Source organism: Manis javanica, chromosome 14 (genome assembly GCF_040802235.1).
Source record: "Manis javanica isolate MJ-LG chromosome 14, MJ_LKY, whole genome shotgun sequence".
NCBI classification, from domain to species: domain Eukaryota; kingdom Metazoa; phylum Chordata; class Mammalia; order Pholidota; family Manidae; genus Manis; species Manis javanica.
Window position 1 is genome coordinate 57,375,036 of NC_133169.1, and position 13,345 is coordinate 57,388,380.

General features: G+C 37.9%; 1 protein-coding gene across 1 annotated transcript in view; it reads left to right on the plus strand.

The window, feature by feature from the left end:
- The window catches only part of MEGF10 (multiple EGF like domains 10), a 161,088-nt gene that overhangs the window by 75,637 nt on the left and 72,106 nt on the right, over positions 1–13,345 (plus strand). Inside the window, exon 5 of the mRNA XM_073221906.1 lies at positions 7,556–7,648. Within this exon, the coding sequence (XP_073078007.1) occupies positions 7,556–7,648 (93 nt within the window). The remainder of the gene's footprint in view (positions 1–7,555; positions 7,649–13,345) is intronic.

Below are 13,345 nucleotides of genomic sequence, written 5' to 3' on the forward strand. Positions count from 1 at the left end.
ATCCCTAAGTATTTCACATTTTTAATGCTATTGTAAATGGCTTTTAAAATTTCAATTTCTGATCATTCATTGCTGGTATATATATATATAATTTTTTGTATATTGATTTTATCTGCAAAAATATTTAACTTTTATTATTTTTAGTAGCTTTTATTGTAGATTCCATCAGATTTTCTACATACATATGTATATTTACATAATCTGTAATTAAAGGTATTTTTACTTCTGCCTTCCCAATCTAGATGTCTTTTATTCCCTTTTTCTTGTCTTTTTACACTTGCCAGAACCTCTTGTACAATGCTGAATAGAAGTAAGAGTGTACATCCTTGACTTGCTTCTAATCTTGGGTGAAAGCATTCATTCTTTCACTACTGAGTATGTTAGTGGTAGATTTTCAGGTTTGCTCTTTGATGGGTTGAAGAAGATCTCTTTTGTTCCTAGTATACAGGTAATTTTTATCAGGAATGGATGTTGGATTTTGCTGCATACATTTTTGGCATTTTTTGAGATAATCATTTTCTACTATTATGCATGGTTTTTAAATTTAGGTATTGACTCACCTGAAAGATCTCCCAAAGGGGCAGTGTATTAGTTAAGAATCATGCTTGGCTGCAATAAATAGATATCTGAAGAATGGAAACATAAACATACTAAGGGTTTGTTATCTTTATGTAATAAGAAGTCTGGAAGTAGGTGGCTTATGGCATTCATTCATCTATGCAAGAAACTCAGAACAAAGGGTTCCAAGATCCTCTGTCAGGGCTGCCTGATAGTATGTGCAGATTTCAACCATTTTTTTTCTGTACACCAGGCATCAAGAAGGAGAAGGAGAAGGGACTTGTCTATCCCCCTGCACTGTTTTCCACATGGACAGTTCAGTCCAGAAAGAAGTCTGGGAAATGTAATTTATTCTTGGTCATATTATTGTGCCTGGTGAAAGTAGATTCTACTAATAAGGGTGGAGGGCTAAACAGACAATAGATATACAATTAACTATGTCTGCCAAAGACACTGTTAGCAATTGTTCTTTGTACTTGTCCTCAAGAGCTGTGAAAACCCTATCAGGGATGGAGGGAAAAGAATTTTAGATATGGATTTTTTTTCTATTACATTTTCTAAATGCAAATTTTCTTGGCACCCACTGTTCTCTTGTTCCATGACTGATCAGCCATCTATGCAGCTTATATATATGGATCACTGGTGGCTGTGGGGCAAGAGCCGCAGACCCCAAACAGTGGATTATGTACATTGGGAATGGGGTGGAGGGAGATGGAATATGAGGCAGCTATTGTTCCTGCAACTTTACTACAAAGGAGTCCACTTCCTCAATTCAGATGTTCCTTCTTTCATGAAACCTTCCCTGATTTCATTCTAGTTGAAATTAATTGCTCCCTTCTTACAGATTCCACAATATTCTTTATAATAGCTTTATTGAGATATAGTTCATATACCATACAACTCAACCATTTATAATGTACAATTCACTGGTTTTTAGTATATTCACCAAGTTGTGCAATAATCACACAATTAATTTTAGAACATATTCATCACCTCAAAAAATCTTGTACCCATTATTAGCCATCATTCCACATTCACCCTTAGTCCCTCCCAGCCTTATACAACCACTAATATGTGTTCAGTCTTTATAGATTTGCCATTTGGACATTTCATATAAACAGAATCATTGACTCACAGTATATTGTTCATACCTTTGTTATTACCCTTACATTCTGCCCTGAGTTATTGGGTTTGAGGGACCTATATTTTACTTCCTCTGAAGACTAAGAGTGCCTGGTCTGCCATCTTTGTATCCACAGAAGTGCCTAGTAATGTGCCTGATGCCTCAGTAAATATTAAATTGAAGGAAAAGAGAATCCTCTTCCACTTTACAAGCAAACACAATAGGGTAAGCTGCAATATAATGTTTGGAAACATGAAAACAAAATTATTCCTGCTTATACTTGAACATTGTATTAGCAATTAGATTTTATAAAGAGTTTGCATGTAATTGGCCTCAAACAAAAGTATGGAGTGAATAAAGTTAATTTTGGAAGTTAATCCTCTGCTTTCTCTCTTCCTTATTTGAATCTTCTGACTTCTGACTCCCAGTCATCTGATACACCTGCCTAGTATCTGAACCAGTACAACCTCTATCATCTTTTCACACACACACACACACACACACACACACACACACACACACACACACACACTCATAAGTTTTGGTCCACTGAGAGTCAGGGTTTAATCCTACTTCTTTCTTTCTAAAACCCAGCTATGAATATTGGGGAGATTATTCCATTTTCCTTGTTTTTTCCTTGCCTGAAAAATGTGGGAATGATGTTCAGTGAAGGCACCTTTAACCCAAAAAATCTGTGTTGCTCTATAGCAACTCAATATAAATAAACAAAAATAAAATTTGTGACTTATGCTCTTTATTCATAACACCAGAGTTAAAGGAACTTGAGGAAAGATGGATGAGCTGGAAGGTTTGTATGTCCATTGAACAATTATTTTAAAAGATACGCTGGTCATGGAAATATTTTTCAAAATAATTTAAGTGGGTTGATTGTATTACATCCTTTAGAGCAACAATAAGTACTATGTTTAGAGATACAATTGATTTATAAAGGAATCTTTAATCAGTCTGCTCTTTCCTTTTTTTTTTTTTGACATACCCTAGGTGTAAATCCAAAGGGAAATATTTATATGGCAGAAGAGAAAACTATTGAGTATAGCTAGTGGCTGTCAGTATTAAATCCAAGTATTTACAAGGGAAAGGAATGAGGTCCATGGCCCTGGTAATGGGATTTAAATGGATTTAGGAACTAAAGCTGGAACAGGAGCCTAATTAGAGAAGATTTCAGGGTCATTGTGTCAGTCCTCACCTGTCCATCAGGCAGACAGCTGTCCATAGCTCTCACTTCAAAGACATGGCATGCTCCTCTCATCAGTGTCTCTTGCTCTCAATTCTTGAGAGAGAAGTTCCCTTGACTGCCCTTTGTGTGTCTGCAGCAACTTGATGGGTCTGCAGCAGTGTACTTAGGGTTGGTCCAGACACTCAGCCTACATCTGATCTCTAAAAGACAACTGAAAACTCAGAATATGATATTTAATGATTTTCTTAGATGTGAAAAGTAAATCATATTAGATAGATCATCTTGGCTAGCATTTTCCTGATTTAATTGCTCTTTAGAAATTAGAAGAAAGGACATGAATAGAGAATAAAATGACTGTTCCCATGGATGCGAGAGCCACACTTAAGATGTCTTTTGTACCCGTACTTGAAATCTAAGCTATTGAACATTTGCTAAGGGGGACCTTTGTTCCCTTTCTGTTTTCTAGTTGACTTTGGGATTTTCTACAGGACAAATTCATGTCTTTAGCCTACCCTGGTTTCTCACATGGAATTTTTTAGTCATGGAAGCTCAGCACCCAGACTAGGTGTCATCTGATGTGAAAAAGGGACAGTGAATTGGGGTGGGTATCCAGCTCAGCTGATCTTCTAGAGGGACAGTCTGTGTCCTACTGCGTATTCCACAGTTAGTGTTCCTGTAACTCGGTGAGTTGGGACAGCAGAGAACATAGGAATTTTTATAGCTTACTCTGTTCTCCTCTGTGGTCTCCCTTTGCTCAGGCTGGTCATACAGGTCCTCAGTGAAGGCTCTTGCGAGATGTGGGGAGTCTGAGGCTGGGGGGATAAGGGCATGGAGCAGAGATGGCACTTGTGTGACAGTCTAATTCTGCATGAAGATTCTGCACTATGGCAGTAGAATTTTGTGTTCTTTCCTTTTAGAATCCATACCAGCAATATTTCCCATTATTTAGATCATTATTCGACTTTAGGCTTCAGTGCTCAGAGGTGATTCCATTGACTTTAGTTTTAATTAAGAAAAAAAATCATTAGGAAAGTAGATTCCCCTTCTAATTCCTAATTAACTTACAGAAGAATATGTTTTGCTAACTATCGACATTTTTCTTCAGACTTTGGCCCAATGTTTGTTCCAGGTTCTCAAATCTAGATTTTAAAATAACCATCACAAGATTTTTTTTCTATCTATTATAATTGACTGGGTTTTTGGCATTCATTTTATAAAACACAAATTTTGTGCCCTCAGGAATCAAATATGAGAGCATTCATATGATTATTCAGTAATCTCAAAGCATTCTGAAGCAGATGTCCCTTGATTTCTTTACACATAGAAATTCACTTAATATCCTCTTTTGGAATAAACAGAACAAGAGCAACAACAAAAAAATCAATTGGGGTTCAAACATATGCAGTTCTCATCTTTAGCCCTCTGGATGTATGTTTAGCTCATCACGCATTTCTTTACCCGTTGTAGTTAAGGTCATCTTGATATTAGAGGAAATGTGCTAGATTTGTTTGCTTAATCTGACCTTTTATCCTAGTTGATTCAGGTGGATACAGGGGAAATAATTTCTAGTCAACTCAAATTAAGAGCCAAAACAATTAACTAAAACCCAAATTTAATCTGTTACCTCCATGGTCACTCTGCATATCAAAGAAGTAGTTTGTGGGATGATAAAGGCAAGTGGTTAAAGGTGAAAAAGAAGGTAAGTGAAAAAAATGAAAGGAGAAAGAAGAAAGGCAGGGTAACTGTAACTCGAGGGGAAAGTGTGTTCCCAGCCCCAGGGCAAATAAACTTGTGAAACTGAAATCAGTCCAGGGGAAAGAACCTTTATTTGGAGGCCTGGCTCAGTTCATCTCTCTCTGGCCGCAGCTCTCGCCTGCCCGTTGCTCTCCTGTTTCAGCTGGGGAGACCAAAAACCTCTCCCATCCCGGTGAGAACTCACCTCTCCACCAGCCCCTTGTAAACACCTATTGATATGGAGGTGGACTAAGGCCAGGTGAGAAATTCTGGAAATATTGCAATTTTATTCACAGTAAATAGGTCAAAATGGCCCTAGAACCCTAAAATCCTCCTTTCATGGCCATTCTGTTGCTGGTAAATAAGAAAACCCAAGTTTCTCTGATCCAGACCAGTGTCTTGGGGACCCAGAGATTTTCAAATTTTTAAATGGTGTAATTGATTCTTTCGTCAAATGAAATCTTGTATAGATTCCCAAGATATAAAAGCATAATAGTGTTTTATTAATACAAACTTACCTCATAAGTTAACGTCTATAACATTTCCTTAGTATCAGTTAGTTGGTGAGAACAAGACTATTTTAAATAAACACAAAAACTTGAAATTTGAGGATATGGGTGACACCTTGTCAACCACCATATTCATTTTCTGTGTGTTCTTAAAATGCACAGTATCAGAAGACTCTTCTTTCCTATTAAAGGTAAGTAGCATCTGATTTTTAAAACTTTTTAAAGATAAACAGAATTTTAAATAGTTTTAGTGTCTTGAAGGAGAAGAAAATTTGGGTCTGAAAGGCTGATCACTAACAATACATTGCAGAGATATCATGAGTACCTAAGACAAGTGAGACCAAGCACTTTCATGTTTATGTATTTACTATGGAGCCAATGCTCTCTGTGAGGTGGGAGTATCCTGTGTGCATAAGCTGCCATGTATCATAGTGTGCCCTGCACGGTTGGACCTGTGCCTTCTGTGGCATTTAATTGATCCCTACATGTTCCAGTTATGGTAGTTCGCTGGCTTGTATATACATACCTATATTTTAAAGTAAGAACAGTACAGAGCTATGGTATTACAAATGAATGACACATCTACAATGTCAAACACATGCATAAAGATGGCAGCAGACACTGAATTGTGAGGTTGGCATATACCACCTTCACCTGGCAGCATAAGTCAACATATTGTAGGGCCAGTGTATTCATATGCTACAGGCAGGTTTTCCTTTTAATTATAAAATTATTGTAACTAAAATTATAATTAAAAGCACATACTGTGAGGTTCCTAAGCATCTCCTTGGAACTCTAGTGTCAACATCTGTACTCTGGACCAAGGTCCCAAGCTTACCTGGTACCCCTCACCAAGTTACCTGGGTGCTAAAGAATTATTCTGATGATGGAAGTGAGGCTGTATTATCTGAAGTTCATGGCCACTTAACTCTGTGTGTGTCTTCTACCAGATAGCTTCTTGTAATAACTTTATATCTCACATTAAACTTCCTAGCTAATTCTCAGAATACAGTCCCAACACCTTCCTACACTGTACCCAAACAGAACTTCTCATTTCCATTCATTTTTCTTTCTGCTTCTTGTTTTGCTTTTGCTTTATCTTCATCTAAATGCCTTTCCTGTATATCTCTTCATGTCTAAAACTTTTTAATAAAGACCTTAGAAGTGATCAGTCCTGTTCCAGCAATATATATCATATAAATAAGTATATAGGAATATATATATGCCTATATATGCATTTCACACTATATGTATGTGTGTATGTAAATATATATACATACTGTTATACAATGAATACACACAATATAGACTATACACACAATGTATAAATCACATAAAAGAATTTGTAATGACATGGAAAGATTTTTCCTATTATACTGAGTGGAAAGGCAAGTTGAAAATTATTATTTTTTTCTTGAGGAGAAAAATTGGTAGGAAAAAATTCCTGAAACATTCTCCATACAGAGAAATGTTAGTAGTTGGTGGACCTGGAAATGAGGTTTATTTTGCCTTATTGTTATTTTATGTTTGGACAGTAGACCTATTTTACTTTTATAATATGACATAAATTAATAAAACCTAGCTCTAAAGTATATAGGATGCCTTATCCCATCCTTACATAAAATTTTGGATCTTAACCCAAAACTTTTCTGGTTGTCTCACAATTGCTCATACATCCAGGCTTTTTAAAGTATGTTTAACCAATGTGAATGGCACAAAGGTGGAAGGTAATGCTAATGTTCAGCACAGCATATTTTTGATGTCCCTTTCTATCAGCCCACTGAACTTCTGCTTTAGGAATCGCCAGAGTACCCGTACACTCATGTTTGCATGGTGGATCACACCCAAGGTATTCACTAATGATAGAGAAATTAAGCCTTACTCTTCACTGTTTTCAGGATGACATTTTTTGTATAGTCTCCTCAATAGAAAGAAGGCATCTAATTCTGCTGTGCCACAGTTGTGAAAAAGGTGCACGAAGACGTTTGGCTGTTGTTTCTAGTGAATGTACTAGGTAAAGGGACATCTCTCAGTACTCTGTCACTCAGTCTTCTGAAACGTTGCTTTGTGGTTTGTTTCTGTATCCACATATGCTCCTCCAGAAACAAAGAGGATATATTTGGTAGTCATTGATAACTTTTTTTAAAAAAAGTGGATTAGGCAATGTTCCTTGAAACTTCTTTCCTAATTCAGTATGAAATAGAATTAAATTGTAGAAATGAAGGAATTTATTTGGAGATATCACAATAAGAAGGGGAATTGTTTGGTTATACAACCAACTGTAAGAGGACTAAGGAGTGGATTGAAGAAAATTATCCAGCATGCATGTTGTTTTTAAGTGATACTTGAGACTGGGATGTGAAACAGCTGTGTTGTTGGGGTTTTTTTTCTTTTGCCAACTTTCCTTATTTGATTGATTTTTCTCTCTGACAGCCCACTGTGCTGATAAATGTGTCCATGGTCGCTGCATTGCTCCAAACACCTGTCAGTGTGAGCCTGGCTGGGGGGGGACCAACTGCTCCAGTGGTAAGTTTCCACCTGCTGTTGTCTGTCTCAGGATGTTTTTGCTCTATGGGCCTCCTTGTCTGCAGATTACCCAAGGGCCATGGGTTTCTCTCCTCATCCCCTACACAGAACATGCTGTGGATTCCTGGTCCAACTCATTATTCCAGTTTCTTTTAAGACTATACCTTTATTATGTACAGAACTGTTGTGAACTGAGGATAAAGAAAGATACCTGGAAAGAATTCGATAACCTGATGCTGATACTTCTGTAAACATGAATGCATTTTCCAGAGTGAGGTCCAGGATTTAGATTCCTTAAGGCAGCTGTGTTAACAGCTACTGTATTCTAACTTCTGTTACTACTTGTGATTTATCTAGATACTTTCTGGGTGAAATATACCTTAATTTTACCTTGGTTTTAGGTTGGTTTTAACTAAAGTTGGTTTTAATTCTGATATCTAACAGATATTTAACATTGATAGTTTCAATGATTAATTGATTTATTTATCTCTGAACTCTGAGATGCAGATAGTAAGTACTTGCTCAGATAACTTTGGGGAGAAATATTGGCAACAAATGAAAATTCATGAACATTTTGGTGTTAAATCAAATTACGATATAGTAATCTCCATTATGTTAGAATTATGATTCTGAAAGAATAATGTTTTGGATTATACAGCAGTTACAATTAAAATCTTATATTCTTTATTATGAGTGTTAAATGATGAAATGTCATGTAGTACAGTTGCTTTTCTAAATTTCACAGTTAAAACCTAAGATTTCTGGCTAACTCGTTGCTGTGCGTGTAATTGTGAATACTTCCTGTTCCTTTGTACTTCTTTTTGCCTTGAAAAATGTGAGAGGGAATCCAAGTACGGCTAAATTGTAGTGCACAAAATGTTACACTTAGGGAAAGGAAATAATAGTTTAAAAAATTAGCAGGCTTTCATGACAGCACAAATTTGTCCTCATTGTTACTGAATTTCTGAAACTAGTTGGAAAGGACTTGAAGCTGTCTAGGTAAGCTGGTTTTAAGAATTTTACTTGCTTACATTTGACCTTGGGGAGATTACTCTTTATCTTGTGAGAACTACTAGTTTTAGTCTTGTGACCTCTTGGATGCCCCTCAGCATCTCCAGGGCAAGTCCTTGGGCTGTCTGTGCACAGAACATTCTGTGTGAAAGAACAACCTTTTTATTGTACCTTATACAGGGTGTGTGTGTGAGTGTGTGTGTGTGTGTGTGTGTGTGTGTGTGTGTGTGTGTGTGCGTGCCTGTCTGTCTTTCTGCCCCAAAAGGCTTCCAATTCCAATGGAAAACTCTCCTGCGGGGTTTTGTTTTACTTCTATTGGAGATGGGGAGGAGGGCGGGCATTTTGTTCACTTGCCATTGAGGCAAAATGTTTGGGATGTGGGCTTTGGCTCAGGTCCATTTTTCTGGCTGATTGACCTCAAATGCAGTGTTGCTTTTTATTACGTTTTCCAGCCTAAAAACCAGTTGTGCCTACACATTTTGAAGAAATGTGACATAATTTTATAAACCAGTGGAAAAGAGAAGCGTGGATATATTCTTCATTTGCAAAATGAGGCTTGTTTCTAATTCCAGGGCAAGAGTGCTGTGGAATAATTTCAGCTGCATTCACACTTTGTCTCATAAGAACTGCAGCCTATCTCAGCCTAAGAGCTCAGACTGAGGAGTGTAAACACAACAAAAGCCTACATGGGTTTCAGATTCTTGAAAACTGACTTAGGACTTCTATAAAGTAAATGGTTGCTTTTTTAAAAAAGTTGAGGCCTTCTAGGAAATTGTTGATTTATTTAATGGAGTTAATGTATTTTTGAATGAAGCCCCTAGAATTCTGAGATCACCTATTCTTTCAATCCTGGGAGACGATAATCAAGATAAGTTTTAGTCTATTTTTTACAACTCGCGTTTTGGCTTTATAACAAACAAAAGCATAAACAAACATGGACAGATACCTGAAGTCTTTAAAGATATTCTGAGAAAAACATTTCTGACACCTTTTTAAGCACATAAGAAAATATTATTCTGAGCTAGAGCATTGCGTCTTGTTACCTGGGCTTTCTCTGTGGCAGGTACTCTAATATCAGTTTTTAGGAGGTGTATAATTGCTCTCAACCAGATAATTCTTGAAACAAAATGCATGCTCTCCTAATCTAAGTAGGAGAGTTAAAATGACCTGATCTCTGGGGATTCTGATTCTGTGTCTCCTCCTCTCTGGTTTTTGTTATGCATATATTTGATGTTAGAGCCATTAAACTCTAACCTTGATAATCAGACTAGTTCCTTGTCTCAATTAGGGTCCCATCAAAAGACACAAACCACAATAATTTTTTTCAGTAAGTCTTTTATTTTGGAATAATTTTAGATTTATGGAGAAGTTGCGAAGATAAGGAGTTGCCATATCCTTGCATCCTGTTTTCCCCCTTGTTAACATCTTACCATCAATTTGTCAAACTGAGATGCTGACATGAGTAAATACTAAATTAGTAAATATTATTGAATTAGCCCTAGGCTTTATTTGGATTTGATCTATTTTTCCATTAATGTCCTCTTTCTGGCCCAGGAGCCAAGGCAGGACGCCGCACTGCATTGACTGATGTCTCCCCAGTCTCCTGTGATCTGTGACAAATTCTGTCTTTGTTTTTTATCACCTTGACAGTGTTGAGGCCAAGTATCCTCTGGGATGTCCCCCCATCTAAGTTTACCTGGTGTTTTTCTCATGATTAGACTAGGGTTATGGGTTTTTGAAAGAATGCCACAGAGCTGAAGTGCCTTTTCATCACATCATGTCAGGGGTGACTTGGTGTTCACACACCATCACTAAGGATGTCACCACTTGGTCAGCCTCCATCACCTGCTGGTGTGTAGTGTGCATAAAGCTACGGTTTTTCCCTTTTTCTACTCTGTTCTTTGCAAGCAAGTCACTAAGTCTAGCCTACCCTTAAGGATGAAGGGTGGGAAGAAACTCATGCCTTTGAGAGGGAGTATCTCCATGTGTTTTTTTAGAAGTCTTCTGTAAGGAAGATATGTCTTTCCTCCATTTACTCAATCATTTGTTTATATCAGTATGGACTCATGTACACTTACATGATATTTTTGGTTTAATCCAATATTATATAATTATGTTGCTCCAATTTTTCCAGCTTTGGAGATCTGTAGGTGGTTTCTCTGCCCTTTTGACATGCCCCACATCCCCTCCCCCCCCACCGACCCCATCCTTTTTGTTTTGTTTTGTGTTTTGGGTGCTTTCTTAGTTTCTGGTTCTATAGCATACTCCAAGCTCAAATTGTGTTTTTTCCTGCCTCAGCCCTAGAATAAGCCATTGGAAAATGGTATTAAGAACAAGATCTGGGTATTCCCATTGCTGTTGGGGCACATAGAAACTTGAACTGGGAAAGTTTATTAAAAATAATTATTAACTATAACTGGCAATTAGAGTAATGAGGGATTGGCTCATAAGAAGCAAATAGCACTTGAAAGGATACAGAAAAGCAATATCAGGAGCAGCCACCACACCTAGGTAGAATGCCCCAAAGGGAGCCCTAGTAGGGGTGAGATCTAGACCTTGAGAAGGCACAGCCACAGCTCACTGAATGGCACAGAGGCTGCTGTGGTACTATTCTTTCAGAACTTGCTAGAAACCTGCCCTATAGGACACTTGGGAAGTGTCATAATGCAGTGTCTTACCAGAAGCTGACTCTGCTACAAAAATGCCCCAGCAGGGTGCCCGGGGAAGTTGCTGGATCATGGGCTCCGTTAGCCAAAGAATATTACAGGAGTTGGGTGCTAGAGAAGCTGTCCAGGCTGCCTACAGGAGCTGGGCTGGGTAAGCTGCTTATGCTGCAGAAACTGGGCACTGTGAAAGCTGTGGGTGCTGCAGAAGCCTCTCCCACTGTGCTTATGTGGCAGGAGCTGGGCGCTGGAGAAGCCCCTTACCCTCCAGGAGTTAGCTGAGCTAGCACACTGGAGCCATGGAAAACTTCCTCCTGCAGTGTCTCTCCAGTGCCCTCTACAGAAAATGCTTGACATTTATCCAACTGGCAAAGCAAAGATATTTAAAGGGCCCATATCCATCTTTGTAGAGCAGGCAATGAAGGCTAAGTTTAGCAGAGAGGCAAGTAAATGACACCTGTTGCCATCCACTCATTTGATTATTCAGCTTCTCTTTACACAATTGTGCTTGCATTTGAATTCTTGTATATTAACAGTACAACTCTGTATTTGCACCTAGTAAGATGAAGTTATCTATCTCACAAGTAAAAATGTCCTAACTATCTGCACAAAAGAAGGAGATGCAAGTCCCAACAGTTATATATTCATTGGTGATTACATTAATTTTTCTTCAAATTCAGTTTCACTGAATATTTTGTTACCTAGATTCTGTGACCTACCTTGTTGAAAGTTAGCTTCCATCAACCTGTATATAAAATACAATAAAAGTAAAAAAAGGAAAGAAGAAAATGACAAACACAACATGTAACAAGCAATAGAAACAATTAAAAACTACTACAAGCCTCTTTTATGTAATTAGTCACAAGGCAGTAATTGTGTGTGTGGCTTCCTTCTTCCAGTCCCTGTTCTGTATTTCCCCTCTTCTCAGCCAAAACTCACATGATTGGGGTTCTTTACCTCATAGGGTAACTTAAAACTTTATTCCTAAAGGGTCTGAATTCTCCGTTGTCCTGCCATTTTTTTGTTGTTGTTTTTGGTGGTGGTTGTTTTCTTAATTAACCTTTCTTACTAGGCATGGAAATTCTAAGAGGTGAATCCCTTGGATTCCAGACATAGTAACAGCAACCAATTTCCCCTTGGTAATCAGTATTCATCACTCCAGCCAGAAGAGTAACTCCTTTTATTTACATTAAGAGCCTAAAAGGACCATATAGATATGACAGTGATGGTGATCGAGCACTTAGTATGTGCCAAGCACCACTGTAAGGGCTTCACAGGAGCCTCAATTAACGCTCCCAACAGACGATGAGCATTAGCAATAAATAAATTGTTAATTGTCATACACAACTATCTCTCTGCATTTTTTTCCATCCCTAATAGGTATAGAAAATTAAGGAGTTGACAAATACCTTCTCAAATACCGGTTTACAAAGGCTTCCCTTGGAGATTTAATCTGACTGTTTACTTTGTCACTGGAGGGAAGGATTCCTGTATGTGATACAGAGACCCTGTCCCTCAAGGTGTTCTCTGAATAAAAAGCCAGGTGTGTCAGAGAACTGAATAAAGTTTGTTCCTCTGGAGTGAAAGTATGATTTATCTGACTGGACTCAGACATATTGCTTCTTTTTAAATTTGATTAAATGACGTTTTAAAAAGGCACACACATACTTTACTTTTATTGGCATCATAAAATATACCCTAGCCTATATGGCATTAATCTCTCTTACATCGTCTCTCTCTTCCCTGCTTTCCTGCCCGCCCTCTCTGCCCTTCCCGCCATCCATCTCTGTGTGCCCTCATCAATCCTCTGTTCCCCTTCCTCCCTAACTGGATGATAAACACCTCTCAGAGGGTGGGGGCTATGTGTTATTAATCTCTTTAGCCTCCATTGTCCCTAGAGGGAACATGTGGTTGGAGCCCAGTTAATGTTTGTTCCATTTAATTAGATGGAATGAACTGTACGATTCTTTATGATTCGGAGAAGGTGGTTCATGTGTCCCTGATGTGAACTTTCACTGAGAGA